The sequence below is a fragment of the Lycium barbarum genome, chromosome 2, assembly GCF_019175385.1.
Source record: "Lycium barbarum isolate Lr01 chromosome 2, ASM1917538v2, whole genome shotgun sequence".
Lineage (NCBI taxonomy): Eukaryota > Viridiplantae > Streptophyta > Magnoliopsida > Solanales > Solanaceae > Lycium > Lycium barbarum.
The window spans coordinates 106,940,187-106,964,071 of NC_083338.1; the positions used below are offsets into that span (position 1 = coordinate 106,940,187).

General features: G+C 36.6%; 1 protein-coding gene across 1 annotated transcript; it reads left to right on the top strand.

Annotated features, from left to right (window-relative positions):
* The first annotated feature begins 13,472 nt into the window (after positions 1–13,472).
* On the top strand, positions 13,473–14,316 carry LOC132621209 (pterocarpan synthase 1-like). The gene has a single exon (XM_060335386.1). It carries the CDS (start codon positions 13,634–13,636, stop codon positions 14,150–14,152), a length of 519 nt encoding a protein of 172 aa, XP_060191369.1. The 5' UTR covers positions 13,473–13,633; the 3' UTR covers positions 14,153–14,316.
* The last annotated feature ends 9,569 nt before the right edge of the window (positions 14,317–23,885 follow it).

The window sequence follows — 23,885 nt, forward strand, 5'->3', positions numbered from 1 at the left end:
ATTTGTGTGTCTCAATAAGAATTATCAAAACAGATTACAAGGCCTCTTGTCAAGGTACAACATCAAATATGCCTTTCAATTGATAATAATTAACAACAACAATTCCATGAGAATATAAGAATATCACACATGTCAATACAGGCCCAAGAATCAAGCACATCGAAGGGGTGACCGTAGAGATTCTCTTGTCACAGCGCACCACCAGAATATGAAATTCAATGGTGGCTATCCTTCCTCCCGAATAGCTAGGCATAATCACACCCCATGTAACAAACCCGGAAGTGGTTACTTTTCCTCCCTAATGGCTAGGCATTATCACACTAGGATCCATAATGGCTACCCTTCCTCCCGAGTAGCTAGGCTAAACACAATAATCAAATTCATAGCATGGAAGCTTAATTATAGCATAGAAGCTAAATCACAATTATCTCAATGTAGTCACACCATCCATTAGCATTAAGGTTTAAAATGTTTCCACTTCTTTAAACGAAGTTCAAATGTCATAGTTTCTCATGAAAACCTCATTACCAACAATTAACCATTATTACTGATCATCTCTTATAGGGGAAAAACAATTAGGGTTACGTATACCTGTATAGGGTATAGTACAATTAAGATTTAATATGGGCTTGCCCCCTTACACACATCAACCATGATATAAACATGAATTAGGGCTTCAAAATATGAGAAGTTCACCTTTTTATTTAATAAAGAACCTTTGAGAAGAAGACATACATTCCAAAATAAGATTTTCGAAAGAGAGACATACCTTAATTAAGTCTTACGTAATTCAAAAATTTAATTTTACAACGAATAACACCCCAAAAACCTAGCTTGAATCACCTTGAGAATGATTACCTTGCAAACCCTAGGTTTTTCATTCAAGAACCATGTTAAGAATCATGGGTTTAATGCTAGGATTGATTAATAATGTTAAAGATGTTCTTACCTTTATGTTATGAGACGTGGAGAAAATATTTTCGTCCTTAGGGTTATGAGAATGAGAATAATTCATAAAATTAACTGAATCCCACTATTTATACACACAGCTGGCAGCCGGTGAAATACGGACATACGGGGCCGTATTTTGTGGCTGTATTTAATAATAACAGAGCAGTCTTAGGGAACAGGTGAAATACGTCCAAGGTATACAGACTGTATTTCAAAATACGAGCCGTATTATATGGCCGTATTTAATCATAACGAAAACTATACCTAACCTAGGAAAGTGGGTGGAATACGTCCAAGGTATACGAATCGTATTTCAAAATACGGGCCGTAAACTCTGGCCGTATTTTATGATAACGCAAAACAGTGAAGTCCAATCCTCCAAGACGCTTCCACATTTATCTAGGATCTACAGAGTGTTACATTATCCCCCCTTAAGATCATTCGTCCTTGAATGAGGATTATGACCTAAAAAGGATTCACTAAACCACAAGTTGCTTCAAACAAATCCAACGATTCATCTAAGAATAATTACAACGCTAGCTCATACCTGCCATAGGGAACAAGTGAGGATATCTTTTCTTTATGTCCTCCTCTGGTTCCCAAGTAGCTTCTTCAGTATTATGGTTTCGCCACAACACTTTAACCGACGCAACATCCTTTGTTCTCAACCTTCTAACTTGACGATCTAAAATTTGAACTGGTTCTTCTTCATAAGACAGAGCTTCATCAATTTCAATATCTTCATGGTGCAACACATGGGAAGGATCAGGTTTGTACAATCTCAACATCGAAATGTGAAACACCGGATGAACCATGGACATCTCAGCCGGTAATCTCAACTCTTAAGCTACCTTCCCAACCCTTTTTGTAATCTCGTAAGGACCAATATAGAGAGGACTAAGCTTCCCCTTTCTGCCAAACTGCATAATCCCCTTCATAGGTGACACTTTCAAAAAAACCTTGTCACCAACAGCAAATTCCAAATCCCTACGCCTCATGTCTGTATAAGACTTCTGTCTACTCTGAGCGTTCTTCAGCTGTTGTACAATAAGATTTACTTTTTCAATCGCCTCATGAACTAAGTAGGGACCCAACAACTCTACTTCCGTTGGTTCAAACCAACCAACTGGATACCGACAACGCCTCCCATAAAGAGCCTCATAAGGAGCCATCTGAATACTCGCTTGATACCTATTGTTGTAAGCGAATTCCACCAGAGGTAGGTGTTCATCCCAATTTCCTCCGAAATCGATTGCACAAGCAATCAACATGTCCTCCAAAGTTTGAATAGTTCTTTCTGCCTGCCCGTCAGTTTGAGGATGAAAGGCAGTGCTCAATTTCACTCTAGTCCCCAAACCTTCTTGAAACGTTTGCTAGAAATGAGCAGTAAATTGCGTACCTTTGTCAAATATGATGGATGTCGAGACACCGTGCAACCTAAAAATCTCCTTCAAATATAACTTGGCGTACTCCGCCGCGGCGTATGACATCTTCACCGGAAGAAAATAGGCAGATTTCGTGAGTCTATCCACGATCACCCAAATCGAATCAAACTTGGACTTTGTGCGAGGTAAGCCCGCGAGAAAATACATATTTATCATCTCCCACTTCCATTGACGAATCTCAATGTTTTGAGCCAAGCCACCAGGCCTTTGATGTTCAGCCTTCACCTGTTGACAATTCAAACATTTAGCTACAAAGTTAGAAATATTAACCTTCATGCTCTTCCACCAATAGTGTTGTTTCAAATACTTATACATCTTGGTGGATCCCGGATGAACAGAATACTTGGAACTATGAGCTTTCATCATCAATTCTTGTCGAAGACCATCAACATCGGGAACACACAATCTCCCTTGCAACCGCAGAACACTATCGCCAGTCCCAACAGTAAATGAAGTGTACTCACCCCTTTGTACTCCATCTCTCAGCTTTGCCAAAAGTTCATCATTATGTTGCTTGGATTTAATCCTTTCCATAATGTCAGACCGTGATGGCGTGATTCCCACTAACTCTCCATTTTCAGTTTCATCAAGTCTGACCCCAAGACTAGCAAGTCTTCGAATTTCCTTCCCCATGGGCATGTGATGTGCACGCAAATAAGCCAACGTGCCCGTAGATTTTCTACTCAAATCATCTGCAACCATATTAGCCTTACCAGGATGATACAAAATGTTCTCGTCATAATCTTTTAACAACTCCAACCACCTCCTCTGTATGAGATTCAACTCTCGCTGCTTAAAGATATATTGCAAGCTTTTATGGTCAGTAAAAACATGGCAATGCTCACCATACAAATAGTGACGCCAAATTTTTAAGGCAAAAACCACGGCAGCCAACTCCAAGTCATAAGTCGGGTAATTCTTCTCATGTTTCTTCAACTATCGCGAAGCATAAGCAATCATGTTACCGTTTGTAACATCCCGTAAATCCGTATAGAATGCGAAAGCATTGTATGAGTCCTTTGGAACCTTATATGTTGGTTTACGTGCATGACTTTAGGCTAAAGATCCAAGAAGAGATGGTCAAAATGAAAAGTCTCTACAGTTTCACGAAAAGGAGGTTTGACGGTCGTCCTTTGTACCGTCGTTCTGTTCGACGCTCCGTCCTTTGCATCGTCGATTGTGAGGAAAAGAAAGTTGCTCACTGGAAATTTCATGACTTTGATGGAGCAGATCGACGCTCCGTCGATCTGTTCGACGCTCCGTCATTTGTACCGTCGAATTGACCTAGCACAAAGACCATTGGACGGAGCAGATCGATGCTCCGTCCTTTGTACCGTCCTTTGTGCCAGTCGGGCTGAAATTATATAAGTTGCAAAATTTTAGTTTTTCTTCCATTCTTTTCGCTCTCAAAAACCCTAAGGACGAAAATATCTCTCTAGGGCTCCAACACTAAGGTAAGAACATCTTAATCATCGATTATCAATCCTAACAATAAACCCATGATTCTTAACATGATTCTTGTGACTAAAACCTAGGGTTTGCAACATAATTCTTCCTAAAGTGATTCAAGCTAGGGTTTGGGTGTTCTTCACTAGGAAAGTGAACTGTTAAACTTTGTTTAACACACTAAGGTATGTCTCCCTTTTAAAAACCTTATTATGGATATATGTTTTATTCTCAAAGGTTCTTTATTGAATAAAAAGGTGAACTCTTCATGAAAAACCCTAATTCATGTCTTTGCTTGTGGTTGGTGTGCGTGAGGGGACAAGACCACATTAAACCTTGATTGTATTATCCTATATATACGTATATGGAATCATAATCATTTTCTTCTATAAGAGATGATCAGTGATGATGGTTAATTGTTGGTATGGATGACTTTACAAAGAAACTAAGACAAAGGAATATTGTTTAAAGAAGTGGAAACATTTTCAGATTATCTATGAAATTATGAATTTTCGTAATGGCATAATGAGCTTTAATGCTATTTGATGGTGTGACTACTTGAGACAAATTATGAATCGGCTTCTATGCTATGAACTTTGTTGTTATGTTTGGCCTAGCTACTCGGGAGGAAGGGTAGCCACTATGGATCCTAGTGTGTCAATGCCTAGCCATTCGGGAGGAAGAGTGGCCACCGCTGGGTTCGCTACCCGGGGTGTGATTTATGCCTAGCTATTTGGGAGGAAGGATAGTCACCGAGTACTACATAGTCCGGTGTGATTTATGCCTAGCTATTCTGGAGGAAAGATAGCCACCGAGAATTATATGTTCTGTTGTGGTGCGCTATGCGCGATATGCTTGATTCTTGGGCCTGTATTGACATGTGTGACATTCTTATTCTCTTATGGAATTGTTGATAACTATCATAATTGATTAAAAAAGGCATATTTGAAGTTGTAACTTGACAAGAAGCTTTATAAATGGATTTTGATACTTATTATTGAGATACATAAACTGAATAACTGTTCTTACATCGCTCTCACCTGACTGGCAAGACTAATTTCTTTATGTATTATGTACTCTATTTTCTTATTACTCATTGTCCCCGAGGTACTCACTGAGTACGAAGTACTCAGGCATACCATTGTTGTTTTTGATGGTACGTTAGGTAACGGTGAAGAGCAGGTTCTTGATACTCCGGGCGTTTAGGAAGGACTTGCAGTTGCTGCTGATTGGGTGAGCCCACACATTCATTCGTAGGACACCCTACTTATTTAATTCCATTTATTTATATTAGTTTCCGGGCTGCGTCCTGATGAGTTAGACATTTATTCCTTATTCTTAGAAGCTCCTTAGTATACATTCGAATGTGGGTAGAAGAAGAGTTGTTGTTTAACTCTTTCAGGCACACTATCATGCTTTGGTTGAACTATTTAAATTATAAAGACTTTCGCTGATTTAACTCTTATATTCATGATCTGTTTGCATTTATTTTATTAAACTGTTGGAGGCGAATGTTGAACCTGGCGGGTTCAAGTGTTATTATTGCATCATTTAGGTTCTTCCGATGTTGTTCGTGACGTCGGATGCCCGTCACGTCTAGGGTGGGTTTTGGGGCGTGACACCGTTCTGCATTAATACACAACCTAAACCAATTCTAGAAGCATCACAGTACACCACATATCCACCAAACCCAGAAGGTAAAGTCAAAATAGGAGCCGAAGTCAACTTTGTCTTAAGTTCTTGAAACTCTTTTCACAAGATTCGGACCACTGAAACTTAACAGTCTTCTGTGTCAATTTAATCAATGGAGAGGCTATTGACAAAAAGCCTTCCACAAACTTTCGGTAATAATTTGCCAAACCCAAGAAACTACAAATTTCCATCGCACTAGTTGGTCTAGGCCAATCCTTAACTGCTGAAATTTTCTGAGGGTCTACTTTAAAGTCGTCACCAGTCACCACATGATCCAAGAAAGACACAGACTCAAGCCAGAATTCACACTTAGAGAATTTTGCATAAAGCTTGTTCTCCTCAGGTGTTGTCAAAGTTATCCTCAAATGATTAGCATGATCCTCACGATTCTTAGAGTAAACCAAAATGTCATCAATAAACACAATAATGAAGCGGTCTAGATAAGGCTTAAACACATGATTCATCAAATCCATGAATGCAGCAGGCGCATTAGTCAACCCAAAGGACATGACTAGAAACTCAAAGTGCCATAACGCGTACGGAAAGCGATTTTCGGGATATCTTTTTCCTTTATCATCAATTGGTGATACCTAGACCTCAGGTCAATTTTTGAAAAGAACTTAGCACCCTGAAGTTGGTCAAACAAATCATCTATCCTAGGAAAAGGATACTTATTCTTAATGGTCACTTTATTAAGCTGACGGTAATCGACAACATCCTAAGGGAACCCTCTTTCTTTCTAAAAAACAAGACTGGAGCACCCCAAGGTGAGAAACTTGGTCGGATGAAACCTTTATCCAACAAATCCTTCAACTGATCCTTTAACTCCCTTAGCTCCGTTGGAGCCATACGATAAAGTGGAATAGAAATAGGTTGGGTGTCGGAAATAACATCAATCCCAAAATCAATAACCCTATCAGGAGGGATACCAGGGAGATCTTCAGGAAACACTTTAGGATAATTACTAACTATGGGAACAGATGCAAATTCGGGTACTAGGGCTTTTGTCTCATTAACAGCCACCAAATGGTAAATACACCCCCTTAGCAATCATTTTTATGAGCTTTAAGATAGGAAATAAATCTACCCATTGGCTTAGAAATTTCACCCTCCCACACAATAACAGGCTCATCGGGAAAGGCGAAACGAACTAACTTATGGCGACAATTCACATTAGCATAACATGCGAACAACCAGTCTATCCCCATAATTACATCAAAAGCCACCATCTCAAGTTCGTACAAGTCAACCACGGTCTCATGAGTTTTAATCACGACAAAACAATTTCTATACACTCTAGAAGCAATAACCGGAACACCAGAAGGTGTGTCAATAGCAGAGGGTTCCAACAAAGGTTCGGGTTTCATTCCCATATCAAGAGAAAAATAAGGCGCCACATAGGATAAATTTGAACCCGGATCAATCAATGAATAAGCATCATGAGAACAGATGGTAAGAATACTTGTAACCATAGCATCAGAAGCCTCAATTGCCTCCCTACGAGTCAGCCTATAAAGTCGAGATGTCCCTCCACCAGAAGTGTTAGCAGCTTCCTTTCCTTTGCCATTATTACGAGCATTCTGATTATTATTGTTAGCATTACCAGTAGGCGTATTTTTAGCAGATGCAGAAGCAGGCGAATCATTCTTTTGGTTATTCATAGCAGCCATCTCGCGTAGCCACTTTCTGGATTCCCTCTTAATGTGGCCTCTAATCCCACAATGATGACAAATACGTTCTTCCCACACTGGCGGACGACTACTTCCCTGGGAGAACCTGCATTGGTTATCATTCTTATGACTTTGCCTACCAGAAGGCACACTGACATTCGAATATGCGCCAGACTGAGCAGGTGCAGAATACCCTTTACTCTGCCCTTCCTTATAGTTATTACCACTGAAACCACCCGCCGATCGAGCCTTCTTGTTCTGATCTCGATCACCCTCTCCTCATTTTTCCAACTCTCTTGTTGTTCATCAAACCCAACCAGAGATGAGAAAGTACAAGTAGGAGACATAGCCACAGCAGCACATGTAGAATTGATACGTGGTACCAAGCTTTTGACAAAACGAGTCAACTTATGCTTTTCAGTCAGAATCATGTATAAGGAATACTTTGACAAACGGGTGAACTCCAAACTATACTCACGAACCGACTTGTTTCCCTGTTCCAGCTTTTCGAACTTCGTAGCCATAGCAAATCTTTCTTCATCAGACAAGAACCTTTCCATGAACGCCTCTTCAAATTCGGCCCACATTGGAGCTAAAGCAGCGTCACCCCTCTCAGATTCCCCCATCTCAAACCATGCGTGAGCAACATCCTTCAATTGATAAGAAGTGAGTCTCATAGCTTCGGAATCTTGGGCATCTATTGCCCTCAATGGCTTGAAGGTCTCATCTAAAGAGTGCTGGGGGTCATCCACCTTGTGTGACCCAAAGAACTCTGGTGAATTTAAGTCTAGGCATTGCTTAAGTCTGCCTCTACCATGAGGTCCCACATCTCCACGCTCAGTCAACATTTGAATAGCCGTTTGCATAATACGAATCTCAGGTACACCCGCAATAGGGACAGCAGGAGCAGGCGGTGCTGGATTTCCAACATCATTTCCATTACCAGCATTCGCGCCCCCAAGATTTCGGTTAGCTCTCGCGAGTTGTGCTCGGTTACCGTTTTTGGATCGTGTTAGAGCCATTTCTGTAATAAGCACCAATTAATGAAGGCATTAGAATGATCCTAAAAGGATTTCAAGCTCTACAGCACAATGTAGAATCCAGAAGAATAGGAAACACCTATAAATGTCCTGGGAGTTTCTCGGTCATGCAGGTAATTAGGCTGCACAAGAAAAACTCCACTAGACACAGATCCACAAACACTGACAGTAATCCTAGGACGTATCTAAACCTAGGCTCTGATACCAAGCTTGTCACGCCCCAAAATCCACCCTAGACGTGAACGGCATCCGACGTCATGAATAACATCAAAAGAACCTAAAAGATGCACTAACAATACTCTAACCTGCCAGGTTTAATATTCGCCTCCAACAGTTTACATAATAAATGTAAACAAATTATGAATATATGAATTAAATCAGCGGAAGTCTTTATTAGTCAAATACTTAGTCAAACGTAATAACATGCCCGAGAGTTAATCAATAACTCAACAACTACCCACAAGAATGTATACTATGGAGCTTCTAAGATAAAGGAAAAATAGTTCGACTCATCGAGACGCAGCCCAGAAAACTAATAAAATGAATAAACAAATAAATAAGGTGTCCTACGAATGAACGTGTGGGCTCACCAAATCAATAACAACAGCAAATCCTTCCTAAACTCCCGGAGTATCAAGAACCTGCTCTTCTCCGTTACTTAACATATCATAAAAAACAATAATGGTATACCTGAGTTTTTCGTACTCAGTGAGTGCCTCGAGGACAATAAGTAATAAGAAAATAGAGTAAAATAATACATAAAGAAATCAGTCCTGAAAATCATGTGAAACCAATGTAAGAACAGTTATTCAGTTTGTGTGTCTCAATAAGAATTATAAAAACCGATTACAAGGCCTCTTGTCAAGGTACAACTTCAAATGTGCCTTTCAATTGATCATAATTAACAACAACAATTCCATGAGAACATAAGAATATCACACATGCCAATACAAGCCCAAGAATTAAGCACATCGAAGGGGTGACCGTAGAGGTTCCCTTGTCACAGTGCACCATACCGAATGAAATTCAACGGTGGCTATTCTTCCTCCCGAATAGCTAGGCATAATCACACCCCAGGTAGCGAACCCGGAAGTGGCCACTCTTACTCCCGAATGGCTAGGCATTATCACACTAGGATCCATAGTGGCTACCCTTTCTCCCGAGTAGCTAGGACAAACACAACAATAGCATGGAAGCTTAATTATAGCATAGAAGCTAAATCACAATTATCTCAATGTAGTCACACCATCCATTAGCATTAAAGTTGAAAATGTTTCCACTTCTTTAAACAAAGTTAAAATGTCATAGTTTCTCATAAAACCTCATTACCTACCATTAACCATTATTATTTATCATCTCCTATAGAGGAAAAACAATTAGGGTTACGTATACGTGTATAGGGTATAGTACAATTAAGGTTTAATGTGGGCTTGCCCCCTTACACACATCAACCATGATATAAACATGAATTAGGGTTTCAAAATATGAGAAGTTCACCTTTTTATTCAATAAAGAACCTTTGAGAAGAAGACATACATTACAAAATAAGATTTTTGAAAGAGAGACATACCTTAATTAATCCTTACGTAATTCAACAATTTAATTTTATAACGAAGAACACCCCAAAATCCTAGCTTGAATCACCTTGAGAAGGATTACCTTGCAAACCCTAGGTTTTTCATTCAAGAACCATGTTAAGAATCATGGGTTTAATGCTAGGATTGATTAATAATGTTAAAGATGTTCTTACCCTTATGTTAGGAGACGTAGAGAAAAGATTTTCGTCCTTAGGGTTTATGAGAATGAGAATAATTCATAAAATTAACTGAATCCCGCTATTTATACACATAGCTGGCGGCTGGTGAAATACAACCTGAAATACAGACCGTATTTCAAAATATGGGCCGTATTCTGTGGCTGTATTTAACAATAATGAAAAACAGTGAGCAGTCTTAGGGAACAGGTGAAATACGTCCAAGGTATACGGACCGTATTTCAAAATACGGGTCGTATTTAATCATAACGAAAACAGTACGTAACCTAGGAAAGTGGGTGGAATACGTCCAAGGTATACGGATCGTATTTCAAAATACGGGCCGTAAACTCTGGCCGTATTTTATGATAACGCAAAACAGTAAAGTCCAATCCTTCAAGACACTTCCACACTTATCTCGGATCTACGGAGTGTTACACCGTCGAATCTTTGGCGACAAATAATGACGAATAAAGGCGTCTGAAAACTCTCGCCAAACGACCGGAGGGGCATTCTCTCCCCTAGATAGCTCTCATGTCTGATACCACTGTATTGCAACATCACGGAGCCTATAAGAAGCCAACTCCACTGACTCGACCTCATCAGCGTGCATAACCCTCAAAGTCCTCTGCATACTATCAACAAAGTCTTGGGGGTCCATATTTTGCCTCAACACTGAGAACTCTGGAGGATCTAACCCGAGGAAAGTCTTTACCCTCTCACTACCAGCTTGGTCTGCATGATTAACACCGACTCCCTGACGATGAGCCTGAGCGACTACCAATTTAGTCAATAACTGTATAGCATCCCGCATATCCTGGCTCGGTACATCTGGCTAAGGAACTGGGGCAGGTTCTGGAGGTGGGGTATGTGAAGTCTGAGATGGGCTCTCACTCTGAGACTCGCCCTGAGCCCTGGTAGCTCGTTGAGTACGGCTAGTGGCCTCACCAGCCACTCCCTTGACCTTCTGGGCAGCTATAGCTTTCTTGCGAGGCATCATTAAAATCAGAACAAACTATTAGAAAGCGAACTCTTAACACATGGCTCTATCGCACGATCTAAGAGAGAAAGAATGACAATTTCCTATATGTCCTGTAGCCTCCTGTTTATAAGTGTGGTGTACGACACACTCATAAACAAGACTCTACTAGACACGATGACGGAACTGCTCTGATACCACTTCTGTCAAGCAGCTTATGATATCGTCCCGGACGCGGGATGATGATGATAACACGGTGCCTATATGGCCGGGCAGTATACTATTCATTTGATGACAACACCGTACCTATATGGTCGGGCAGTTTACTATATATATGAATGTGTATGATTTTTTAAGAGAGCATGCATATCATACACTGTAGAGGCACTTTCAGTTATACAGGTGTTTTTAGATAACCAGTCATGCAGATGCATTCAGACAACCATTTGACTTATGAGTTTCAGATTCCTATCATGATTCTTATGTACATGTTACTCTTATGCCTCACATACTCAGTACATTGTCCGTATTGACTCCCCTATTGCTCATTGGGGCTGCGTTCATGCCCGCAAGTTCAGGTAGACAGACAGGCAGTCCAGCTCAGTAGGACTTCTATCCAGTAGTAGTCAGTGCGCTCCACTTGATCCGGAGCTGCAGTTTATTTTGGTATGCTATTCTTTTGAGATGTGTATGTACATGGGTATGACGGGGGCCCTGTCCCATCCTTTCTACAGCTTTATATTCCAGTAGAGGTCTGTAGACAGTTGTATGTAGATGACATGTGATGTAGCCTTGTTGGCTCCTATTCTTTTGTGTACAACATATGTAGCGGCCTAGTCGGCTTGCACTGTTCCTTTCAGTATATATATGTATATATTATATTATGATGGTACAGAGCTCATGATGTTATCTTTTCTTGAGTCAGTATAGTTCAGATAGAGTTACTCATAGGCCTTTGTTATTCAGTGTTATCCAGGTATGAGTAGAGGGGTGCTTGGTCATTAGAGATCAGACACTCATCACGACTCACCGGCGTGGGTCGTGACATTGGTGATCAAGCTTATTGGCCAAACGAGTCATTTTCAATGGTTGCTAACAAGGAGTATATCCGTAAAATTCGGATTAACGTACGAACTCAGATTCACAATCAAATGGATGTCACTGATAGGACATACTCTCGCAGGTGCTCTACGTGTAAGGAGTTTGGACATGATAAGCGTTTGTATAGCCTACGAGGTTGTGGTGGTGCAAGTACGTCTCGTAGTAGAAGAGCCTCCCGTACTTGATGTATTGTTTTAAATATTTTGTTATTGTAAATAATGATGCATTATTTGATTATTGCGATGAATTATTTTGAACCTCTCGTATTGGATGAATTATTTTTTAATATAATATTTTTATTTGTACATTCGAAAAAAAGTAATGCCTTGACAAAAAATAAAACACTTAAAACAAAACCTTATAAAATAAAAGATTTAAACCTAAACATAACAAGATTCAAACAAACAAAACTTACTTCGGGACACTTTACAACCCCTAAAACAACGATCCAAATGTTTAGGTAAACTTGATGTAATGAGCCGACATTATTGTCCGCAAAAAAAAAAAAAGATATCAAGTTCTATATAAAATATTACTATATCGGAGTTTTGAAACATGACTAATCTTGCGTCAAAGTATAGAAAAAAAAATGTGAATTTGAGAGCTTTAAAATTGTGTGGAAAAAAAATAGTACCCTTTGCGCACCAAATTAGTGCGCAATTGGACTTAACTGCAAAATTGCAGTTTGGTCCTATTGCACACTAATTTAGTGCGCAAAGGTTAGTTCGGTCACTTTTTTTTTTCTGGGTTATTTTGGTACCTTTGGATACTTTTTGGGTTATTTAAGTTGCGTACTCAATATAAGCTATCTCTCCCCACTTCTAAACACTTCCCAAAGTGTACCACCAACTCGTTAACAAGTTCTAAATATTTTTCTACCATTACTAAAAATACAAGAATTAGCCACGGACAAATTTATGCAGTTAAACAACAAAATTCGTTGCTAATTTTATTTAATTACAAATTAACGACGGATTATCAAAAAAATATGTTAGTTACGAGCAATTTAACGACGAGTTAGCGATGAAGTTCATAGTTACACTGCTAAACCGTACATAGCACAAAGTAAGTTAAGAAACTTTACGAGACTACATGTATCATCTGCTATATAAATAAAGATACACAAAAACATATCAATAATCTCTTTAATTTAAATTTTATTAAATCAAATAAATAATTATTGAATACATATTATGCTATTAAACGCATGATTAATAGTATGTATTTCAAAGCGCCCATGTATGTTGTGAAAACTCACTCTGTCATGGCATTATCTCCTTTCAACTTTATCTTGACTTGCTGTTTTCTACACTAATTTCTTTTTGGGAGATAATATAAAAATGAGCATCAGCATCAGTTAATAGGATAAAAAGTGACACAAATTCCTTAAAAAACAAAAAAGAATCTCAAACAATATTTACTAATATGGTACCAAAGATACCCACTAATGACTTTGTCATTTTCCTATGCTAATAATCCTTTTCACAAGATAGGCATCTTTCACATCATTATATTGTGCATCCCAAAATTAAAGTTTTTCCCACAAGGAAAAGTAAATGGCTATTCCTGATTTTTCATTCTTGCCACTTCTTGCACTGCCACTTCTCTACTGGGCTTTCAACTTGCCAAAGAAAACAAAGCTTGTGTTTTATGTCCATGATTATTTAAGTGGACATGACACATCTGCAATCACTGTGGCAGGTAAAGATGGTCCACAAACAAGTGTTCTTCATTTTGGGACTATGGTTGCAGTGGATGATCCAGTAACTGAAGGTCCAGATCCAAAGTCCAAATTAATTGGTAGAGCCCAAGGCATGTACATAAATTCACAATTAGATGGCAAAGGACTACACTTAATGTTCTCTGTTATTTTTACTGATGGGGAATTTAAAGGGAGTACTTTGGAGATTCAAGGTGCTGATCTTTTTGAAATGAAAGAAAGGGAATTCTCAATTGTTTCAGGGACTGGCTATTTTAGATTTGTGAGAGGTTATGGTATAATGACAACTGAGTTTATTGATATTCCTAACTTGAAAGCCATTCTTAAGCTTGATGTTACTGTCAAGCACTACTGATTTTCGGCCTTTTCTTCTTTATATTGAAGTCTTGGATGTATTATACCACTCTAATTCCTAGAATTAAATTTAATGGTAGTACTTTTCTACTTATCGAAGGACTAGCTAGTTGTTGCAAACTGTGACATGATTAATTCTATTTAATTGAATAAAGTGAGTGCATATTTCCCTACTTTTTAGTAAGTTTTACTTATTAATTGTTGGCCACAAGACTTAGGTGACTGCTGAGAATAGTAGCCTATGTAGGACTTCAGCCAAGGAGGCATGGGTTAACAGTTTAACACTACCAAACTCAAGAGGCAACAATTTCTAACAAAAATTAGGTTGACATGATCAGGGGGCTAATTGGTGAAATAAAATACTCAGGCGGCTAATTTGGTGAAATAAAATACTCAGGAGGCTATGGTGATTTAGACATGAGCTGATTGTGTTGCAGAATTTTGAAATAGAAGTTCTGTTGGTATGTTAAGGGAGCTCATTATAGAATCTGTTCCCTATGAATTTTGAAATTGCTCTTTGTAACTGCAGAGCCGGAGTTAGGATTTGAAGTATATGGGTTCGGGATTCTAGTTCTTTTAATTTAGTAGATTCTAAATTAATAATTTACATATAATTTATGAATTTTTAAAGACAAATATAGAGTTTGAACTAAAGTTATTGAGTTCGGCCGAACCAGTAAGTCATACTCTAGCTTCGCCCTTATTTGTAAGACTTCCAAGTAGATAGAAAAATGTAGTTAGGATTTAGCTAGCGAATAGTCATTAATTTGGCATGCTAACGACTTTCAATAGACAGATACTTTACCATTATATCCGCGTAAAGAGATCTCGCCAACAATTTCCTCCCAATTCATCTTAACTGAAAATATTTAGTTGCATTTGGTACTTATGTTAAATTAAACAATTTAACCCTAAGAGTCATAAATTAAACTGAGAAGTGAGAATACATATTGTTTTGCTATGATTAAATGATAAGAAGTTTTCATGATAAAATAGTTCCTGAAATCAACTTTTTGTGATTGGCTGCTTCCGATTAAGCGGAGCCTCTGTTAGACTATAGACATGGAAGGCATTTTGAGACCGTTGTCTTTTATAGTCTCATAGTACATCTGAGAAAGGTAACGTCGAAAATGAGTTGCATTATGATAAAAAGTGGAGAAACGTAAACAAAGGAGAACTAAATTTTTTTATGGAAAATCAGACAAGTTCCTTTTGTTTTCTCCCTAGTCCCAATCTAATTCCACTCAGCGGAAAATGACTTAATTAAAGCTGTGGTGGATCTATTACAGCCAAGCAGTCTTCCTAGGCAGTGTAATGATATAAGGGTCATTATAACAAACAAACAAAAAAAGTAACACTATTACGAGACATTTTGGTCAATGTGGCCCAGTTGAGTTTCTTAACAATACTTCTCTAATTCACTGCAAGATACTTGAACAGTTTTACTCAATGGGGGGAGCCGACCAGCATACTCTCACAGGCATGGGTAGGATGGTGTGCTTGATGCAAGCTGGAAATTCATGCGTTTATTAAGTATCTAAAATATATCGTCCCATATTAGTTGGCCACATTATTATAAATATCTGTCCAAAATTACTTGTCCATTTATAAAATAAAGATAGAATTGATTAAGTTTTTTCTACTTTGCCCTTAACGTTAATTGTTTTTTTAAGGAACCAATATTGATTAGAGTGTCATTAATTAGAGAGAGATAAGGACAATATAGTAAAAATAAACTTCTATTTATTTGTTTTCTAAAAGACGTGTAAAAAAAAAAGTGAACAAGTAATATGTGACAGAGGGAGCAGTGATTTTAATAGTCATAAGCTTTTCTTGTCCATTAAATTCATATAGGATTCGACGAAAACAAACATTTTTCTTGTCCATTAACCTAAAACGTCATAAGCTTATGTTCTAACTTGAGTGACATATATAGTCCATGCAACATACCGTGTAAATCAACAAAGATTACCTTGCTTGGCTAAATACTTCTCGATGACCAATATTAGCAAATTTTGTTTAATTTAGTTGTTCTTTGTGAACTCCTCCCAACTTGGAATATATATATGGATCTTGTCAACAAATATCAAACGTACACCCTAAAATCAACCTAAAATTCTGATCAGTTATAAATATATATTTGCAGCTCAAGTTGCATTTAAACTTGAATAATCTCATACAGAGGCGGAGCTACAGCCATGTAAGGGTGTTCACGTGAACACCCTTCGCCGGAAAATTACACGGTGTATATAAGTCAAATTCTACTAAATATTGGTATATATAAGAAATTACACATCCTTGATGCAAACACAGCCTTTAGTCTAGCGGTGAACGGTGTGCAAAGATGCTTTGCGTCTCATGTCACGAGATCGAACCTGCGCTCACTACATCGTCAGCAATTTTTATTGCTATTTTCCTTGCTTAAAATTAATTGACAAGTGGAATAGAAAGATCCGTTAATTCTCAATGATGATCTATCTCCCTATTCTCTCTTTCATCCTTTTTTATTTTTTCTCTCCTTAGTCAAATTGACTCTCTCTCATTTTTTTATCCCCCTTAATTTTACTTTATTTACCTTTTTAGTCGACCTTTATCTCTATTTACTCATTGTGTGTGTGTATGTGTGTATATGCATATATATGAAAGTCATTATAGAAGTATTAATCGTCTTGTCTTTGTTTGGAGCTTAATCCTTTTTGGAAGTTTTCAGTAACTTTACGTCCTCTTCTATATAATTTTGTGTGTAATATATTTGAGTTTTTTTTTCAAGTTTATGTACCTTTGATTTCTCCTCTAAATATATTAAATACTGTGGTCGGCTCAATTAAAAGATTAAACGGTTAAAACTAACATAGTAGCTTTATTTAATTAAATCTTCAACACCTTCACTGTCTCCTTTGATTACTCTTTTGTTAACTTCTATATGTTATTTTGATTTGTACGTATTATTTTTTATGGATTTTGACTAGTCGATTTTTTTATATTAGTTATGATTTATACAATTGGTAGTTCTATTACATGTTTTCTTTATGATTTAGGTCAACAATATATAATTTTGTTTAAAAATTTTGGTGCATCCATTCACAGGATTTTTTTTTTCTCGCACCCACGATTTACTTCTTTGAAGTTTGCACACCCTTGCCGAAAAATCTGGCTCCGCCACTGATCTCATAAGAATAAGAATAAATATATTGAAACATTTCATTTAATCCAAGAAGTGTACGGTTTTGATACGTAAATACTACTATATAATTGATCACTAGTTCCAAATGCAGGTCACTGCAACAAAACATGCAAGAATCCATTCTCCATTTAATTTATTATTGCATTTTCGAAAAGCTAATAGTCTTTTCTTGCGACCACTCTTTTATTGTTTATGGTCTTGCAAATAGATTGAAGACCTAACCATGTTATTGGCTATTTCTGTTTGGTAGTAAACATTGATGAGCGATCGATAAATATTTAATTTTATATTATATGGTCTACTTAAGGATGTTGGACTGGAAAATTTTGAGACTGAAATTAACGTCTACAAGAATTACTCTATTCTACTGCATCTACAAGTGATTCTCAACTAGTTATAGACTTATAGTGGAATGCTGCTTGTGAGCACTGGAGTCCGAATATATTTATTTAAGGGAAAAAAGTGGGGAGGTAGAGTCGGAGAGAAGAAGAAGCTAGAATGGGCACAACAATAAGAATCATTAATAATACTACGATTTTAGACCTAAGCCTCTAATTTACCTAAATTAGCTAGACCTTCTTCAGCCCTCCGGCATTATTGATTTACTTAAAAACTATAAGGGAATCTAAGATGAACTTTGTCTGTTTTTCGCCTTATCTATCACGTCTCGCTTAGCTCGTCTCTACTCTATGTTGTTTAATGAATTAATTTATTTTGCGTTTTCTGTTTGCATTCTTCTATCTTCTTTCCCCCTTTTTTGTGTTGCAATTTTTTTAAAGAAAATATCCATGATTCAAATTCCTGGTAAATCACTATGCTATTTAAGAAAACCATTTTTGGTTAATGATTAAGAAAAAAATATAATGTAGAAAATTTGAAACGCAACAAGAAGGAAATAATGAAACATGGATGGGACAAATTGATTTGACCGATTTCCCATGAGTTAGTTGGAAGTTTTGCCCTGCCAACCCTCTTGATTGTCAATTTCAATTCGTTAATTAATACTTACCAAATTTAAGTCTAGTGATATTAATAGAGTTTAGCATAATAGGTGTGAATTCTACTTTTTTCATTTCACTTCTCTCGTGTAATAATAAAAATATGTTCTTATACAATATCAGACGAAAAAGGAGGAAAAAAGGTTTTGTCTATAGCTAATAAATCAGATGACAAAGAAAATATATTAAAAACACTTAATACTATAATATGATTTGGTCAATTGACCTGCATATTGAAAAACTAATATAAAACATAAAAACTATTGAGGGAAAAATCTTCCTCTAAGATTTTTTATTGATTACATTGTGAATGCTATTGTGCTTCAGTTGTGTGAGAGGATTATTCAATTTATAGAGGTCTAAAATCTTTTCCTTCAAGAAAAAGGTTACCAAATATGGAATATTAAAATTTTCCTTTGAAGAAAAGTAAAACTAAATATTTTTAACTCTTTGCCCTTCCTTCAAGAAAGGATAAATCCAAATATAATAAAAAAAATCAGGATAAAATCATAAAACCCTAACAACTGATTCTATCCTTTTCAGGAAAGAAATTGTAGCTGAACCAATTTTGCTAGTACTTCATATTACTATTTTATAAAAGCTTGAATAATATGATATAACTAGATAGGACGAAGGGTTTTTATCTAAGAAATAAAAATACCACATAAAATTGAAAGTCTAATATTATGATTTAAAGGAGTACTGGTCCAACTGTGTGTGTTTGTTTTCCATCTAAATTAGATTAGAATATTACAAAAGCAGCTAGCAGTTTGCAGCTAAATTGTTTTTGGAAAACAGCGTGAGAATTGATTGCTTGTAAGAGCCTGACATTTATACATGAATGAATATTATACCACTACTATTGTCTACTACACTATGAATATGCATTTGAGTATTTGACCAGTAACAAATTCATCCATTATTGGTGGCTAAAAATGTTATCTTTCCGTATTCGAGTATTAATTAATTTCTGGAAAATAAACAAACAAAAATCAGGATGTAGAAGAAGTATAATAAATTTGAGGACACTGAATTCACAGTGTTTCCTTAAGGAACTTAATCCCATTCTAACATCCGAGGTTTAGGATTATTTTCTCCAGGATAGAATGGATAAACTATACGGCGTAACGGCACTTTAAAGTTCAGTGAACAACGAACTCAAAGATCGGTCAAATCACACCATTTACTTCGTATTGCAGAAAGTACTATGCAAAAAGAAGGTGAATATCATAGGATTTTTGTAAGAAAAATCTGAGGGAATAGCCAGGTATTTATACTAGAAGGTTGCGTTCAACTGAAGAAAGAAAATATTAATATTAACGATTAAATTTAGTCCAAAAGTTGATCAATATTCAAATCATTTAAGTTGAAATCGAATGACAACGACGGCGTGAGGGGAGACTCTCTTCTCAACTCTTTAAGAGCTAGAAGAAGTGATTCTATATATAAGCACGCTAGTCTTTTCACTTCTTATATATAAGCACACTAGTCTTGCTTGCCCACACCAATGAGGGACAAAGTTCTTTTGTAAAAGGAACATTTAATCTCCCTCCATTTTGAATTCTTCAATTCCATCGCCCATTCAAATCACTTCCTAACCCAACAATTACCCATGTCCCAATCTATGTGGCACGATGAAATTTCGAGATTCAAACTTTTAAATTTTGATCGCGTTTTCAGACACAGAAGCTTTAAGTTTTTTGAAATAAAATTTATATATTTGGAAACCACGTCAAAAATACTATAATCACAATCATTAACAATTTTGAAGTATTTAAAAGGCATTAAAAAAAATCTGATCAAAGAAAAAATTGATTGACTCTCGAAATTCGAAAGATCCCACATAAATTGGGACGAAAGAAATACTATGTATCGGAGTAGAACTCTGAGGCGTTCAATACTGGAATACTGGCAAGTACATGAGTCTTGTGTTCACTTAACCTCCATAACCTTTTGAGTTTGATAAACAACATTCCTTTCATCTTTTAAATGAGATACTCAACCCTTTTAATTTTAAATCGACGATTAGTTTTTATGTATTTTTATATTAAAAAATAACTGTCAAATAATGCAATAGTATTGTATAGAAGTAAAAAATTTACACCTCTATTTTATCTCGTTTAGTATTTTCTTTTGATTTCAAAGCATCATTTGCTTCGTCAAATAGTCTTGAATTTTAAGCATGTCTTCATCCATCTTAACTAGAAAACCACACCCGCGTAGACGTTTCGTTCCATAAGTTTGATTTAGACTCATATTTCATCAAGGCGGTTATGGAGTTCCTATTTTCATTTATCTTTTTGCATAATTTTCTTTTTATTGTGAGTCTTTCTTTTTTTCTAACTTCATCTTTACTTAAACTAGACTTTAAGCATAGCCCACAAACTAACTCACAAGTCCTACGACAACAAAATTGATCTAACTACTCCTATAAATTATACCATTTGGATCTACCCTATCCATTAGGTGTACTATTATGGCAATTTTGTATCGGACTTTGACAAAGAAACAACTGATGTATAAGATTTACTCTAATCAAAATGATTATACTCAATTAGAAGAAGAAAAAAAAAATCGCACCAAGCAATCCTAAAACTTCGGGAGAAAGAAAGAATTAGATAATTGGAATTCGAGAATATCTTGTCGAGTTTTTAGTTGAGGTGCAAATGGGAAATAGAAGGAAAAAGAAATGGAGAGAAATGAAATATTTGAACTTTTTTTTTTTTTTTTTTTAACTTTCTCTGCCTCAATTTATGTGGCACAATTTTCTTTTTAGTATATATATCCCAAAAAGAATGTCATCTTTTTATATTTAGAAATAGTTTAACTTTATGAAGATTTACAGCCACACAAATATCTAAGGCTTGTTTTGGACTACAAATTTCAAAAATCTTCCTTTCTTTCTTAAACTCCGTGCCAAGTCAAATGGTGGCACATAAATTGAGACGGAGAGAGTACAAAGGAATTGTGTTCCTCATTGGATAGGAAGAAAAAGATTATCGTGCTTATATGTAGAAGCACTTATCTTCCAACTCTTAAGAGTTTGAGTAGAGATCAAGCCTCGCACCGTAGTCGTCGCTCGCTCGGCTTGGTTCAGCATGACTTCGACTTCAGATTTAAGGTTGTTTAGCTAAAATGCAAGTTCCTAAACCAAAAAGGGTGAAAATAGGATAGGAAACCTAGGATATGCCACCAATCGTAAAGCATGCGTTTTCTGATTCACAAATTGGAAAATCTCGAAAAGCATGTTAATATGGTAATTGAATCATGTATTTGCGTATAAAAAGGTATGTGATTCGTCTAGCGAAAGTTCTAAATGACATCGGGAAGAAACAAAGTAAAACACTCCTAACAAGGAGAAATTAAGATGTAGCAAACGTCGAGGGACATTTACTTCCTTTGGTCCCAATTTCTTGACATTCTTAGTGGAAAAGAAGTCTCAATCTTTTAAGGAAACGATTTATTCCTTAGAAGCACATATTTGGAAAGAGACAGTCAATAGTGAAATAGAATCCATATTAAACAATTATACTTGAGAATTGGTTGATCTTCCGCCAGAAAACAAACCTTTAGGTTCTAAATGGATTTTCAAACGAAAAATGAAATATGATGGTACTATTGACAAATATAAGGCAGGACTTGGTGTTAAAGGATTTAGATAATGAGAAAGTCTTGATCATTTTGATACATACTCACCATTAAGGAGGATTACATCATTCGGGTGCTAGTTGTGTAGGCCGTTGTGTACAGTCTTCATGTTTATCAAACAAATTTAAAGAAGCCTTCTAAAATAGAGATTTGGAGGAAGAATCTTATATGGAACAACTTGATGGTTTGTTGTTCCCGAAAAATAAAAAAAGGTGTACTAACATGTTAAGTCACTTTATGGGCTAAAACAAGCACTCAAACAATGGCGTGCGAAATTTAACCATACAATTTTGTCAAATGGGTTTAAGATTAATAAGTGTGATAAATGTGTTTACTATAAAAACACTCAAAATCGTGTAGTTACTCTTTGTTATACATTTTAATCATTCAAATATATTAAGATTTTTTTTTTTTAAAAGGTCACTAAGCTTTTTGTCACCTAGTGACTATTTTATTAATAATAAAAAAGAAACTACACAAAACAAGATAGTGTCTGCCAAAAAGAACGAGAAAAGCAAAATAAGAAAGCTAGCTATGTGTAGCTTCAAAAATCGCTTCCATCCCTCTGCTTTTTGCTTTGTATTTTCGGTATTGAACATCCGTCTTCTTCATTTGAACTGCTTATGAATTGTTGATTTTTATTCCAAAATTACCCATTGTGAGATATTTGCAATTTGCTGATTTTTATATTTCTGGGTTTCCTGAATATGCAATGTTGAGATTGTTGTGCTGGTGTATCTTGGCTGGTGTTTCTTGTTTGGCCCTTTCTTTACTCCTTTTCATGTTTGAGGTAGCTGCAAAACAAGGAACTAATGTTAGATAAAATTGTTTCCCATGTTCTCCTCCCACAACAGGATTTGAACATGGAAAAAAAGACTTGTCCTGCTTCCTTCAATGTGTCCATTCATCTCTTGCATGGTCTGATCCTTAAGTATAGTAATTGTAATTTATCATTGTTAATCCATCTCCTCCCTTGAATTCCCAACTCCTGGAAAGATTCTGAAGCCACTTCTCCATGATCTAGTGCCAAATTAGCCAGGTGATCCGCTAGCATATTACCCTCTCTCATTATATGTATCACCCTAACTATTTTATTATTCATTAATCTCCAGATTTCCTCCACCATTTCAATTATCTGCCAGGGAATTTCCCAAACTTTGAGTATGATATTCTTTAATAAAAGAGAGTCTGTTTCAATTATAATCTGCTGATACTGCCTTTCCTTCATATATCTCAGAGCTTGTACTATAGCCATAGCTTCTGCCTGAGTATTAGTACAAGTTGGTTCTTCCATCTCATTTGCCTTAGCAGCTATCAAGTCTCCAGTCTCATTTCTCACACAAAATCCCCATGATCCTCTTCCAGGATTTCCTCTAGACGCCCCATCGGTATTGCATTTCACCCAACCAGTATCAGGGGGCTTCTAGAGAACTCTAATCACCTTAGTTCTTGGGGTATAAGATTGCAAAGTCTGCACCAGTGTATTCCAATTGTAGGTTGCCTGTTTGAAATTGCTTCTTCTTACCTTCATGAACATTATAATGTTGTGCATAATTTGATATATCAACTTTACCTTGGACATTTTCCCTCCATGTCTTATGGCATTTCTCCTCTTCCATAGTTCCCACACAATAATAGCTGGAACAACCTGAAAGATGTACTTCACATGATGATTAACATGAGTGTCCCACCATAAGTTAAAAAGCTGACTTAGATGTAGGTTTTGAATATTGATGCCTATAGGTCTGCAGAAATACTTCCAGGTGTATTGTGCTACTGGTGACTGAAGAAACACATGAGATATGGTTTCTATTTCTGGTTCCTCACAACAATAACACCTAGAAGGAAATTGAAAGCCCTATCTCTTCACTACATCATCCAGTGGTACCTTTGCTCCCCATAAT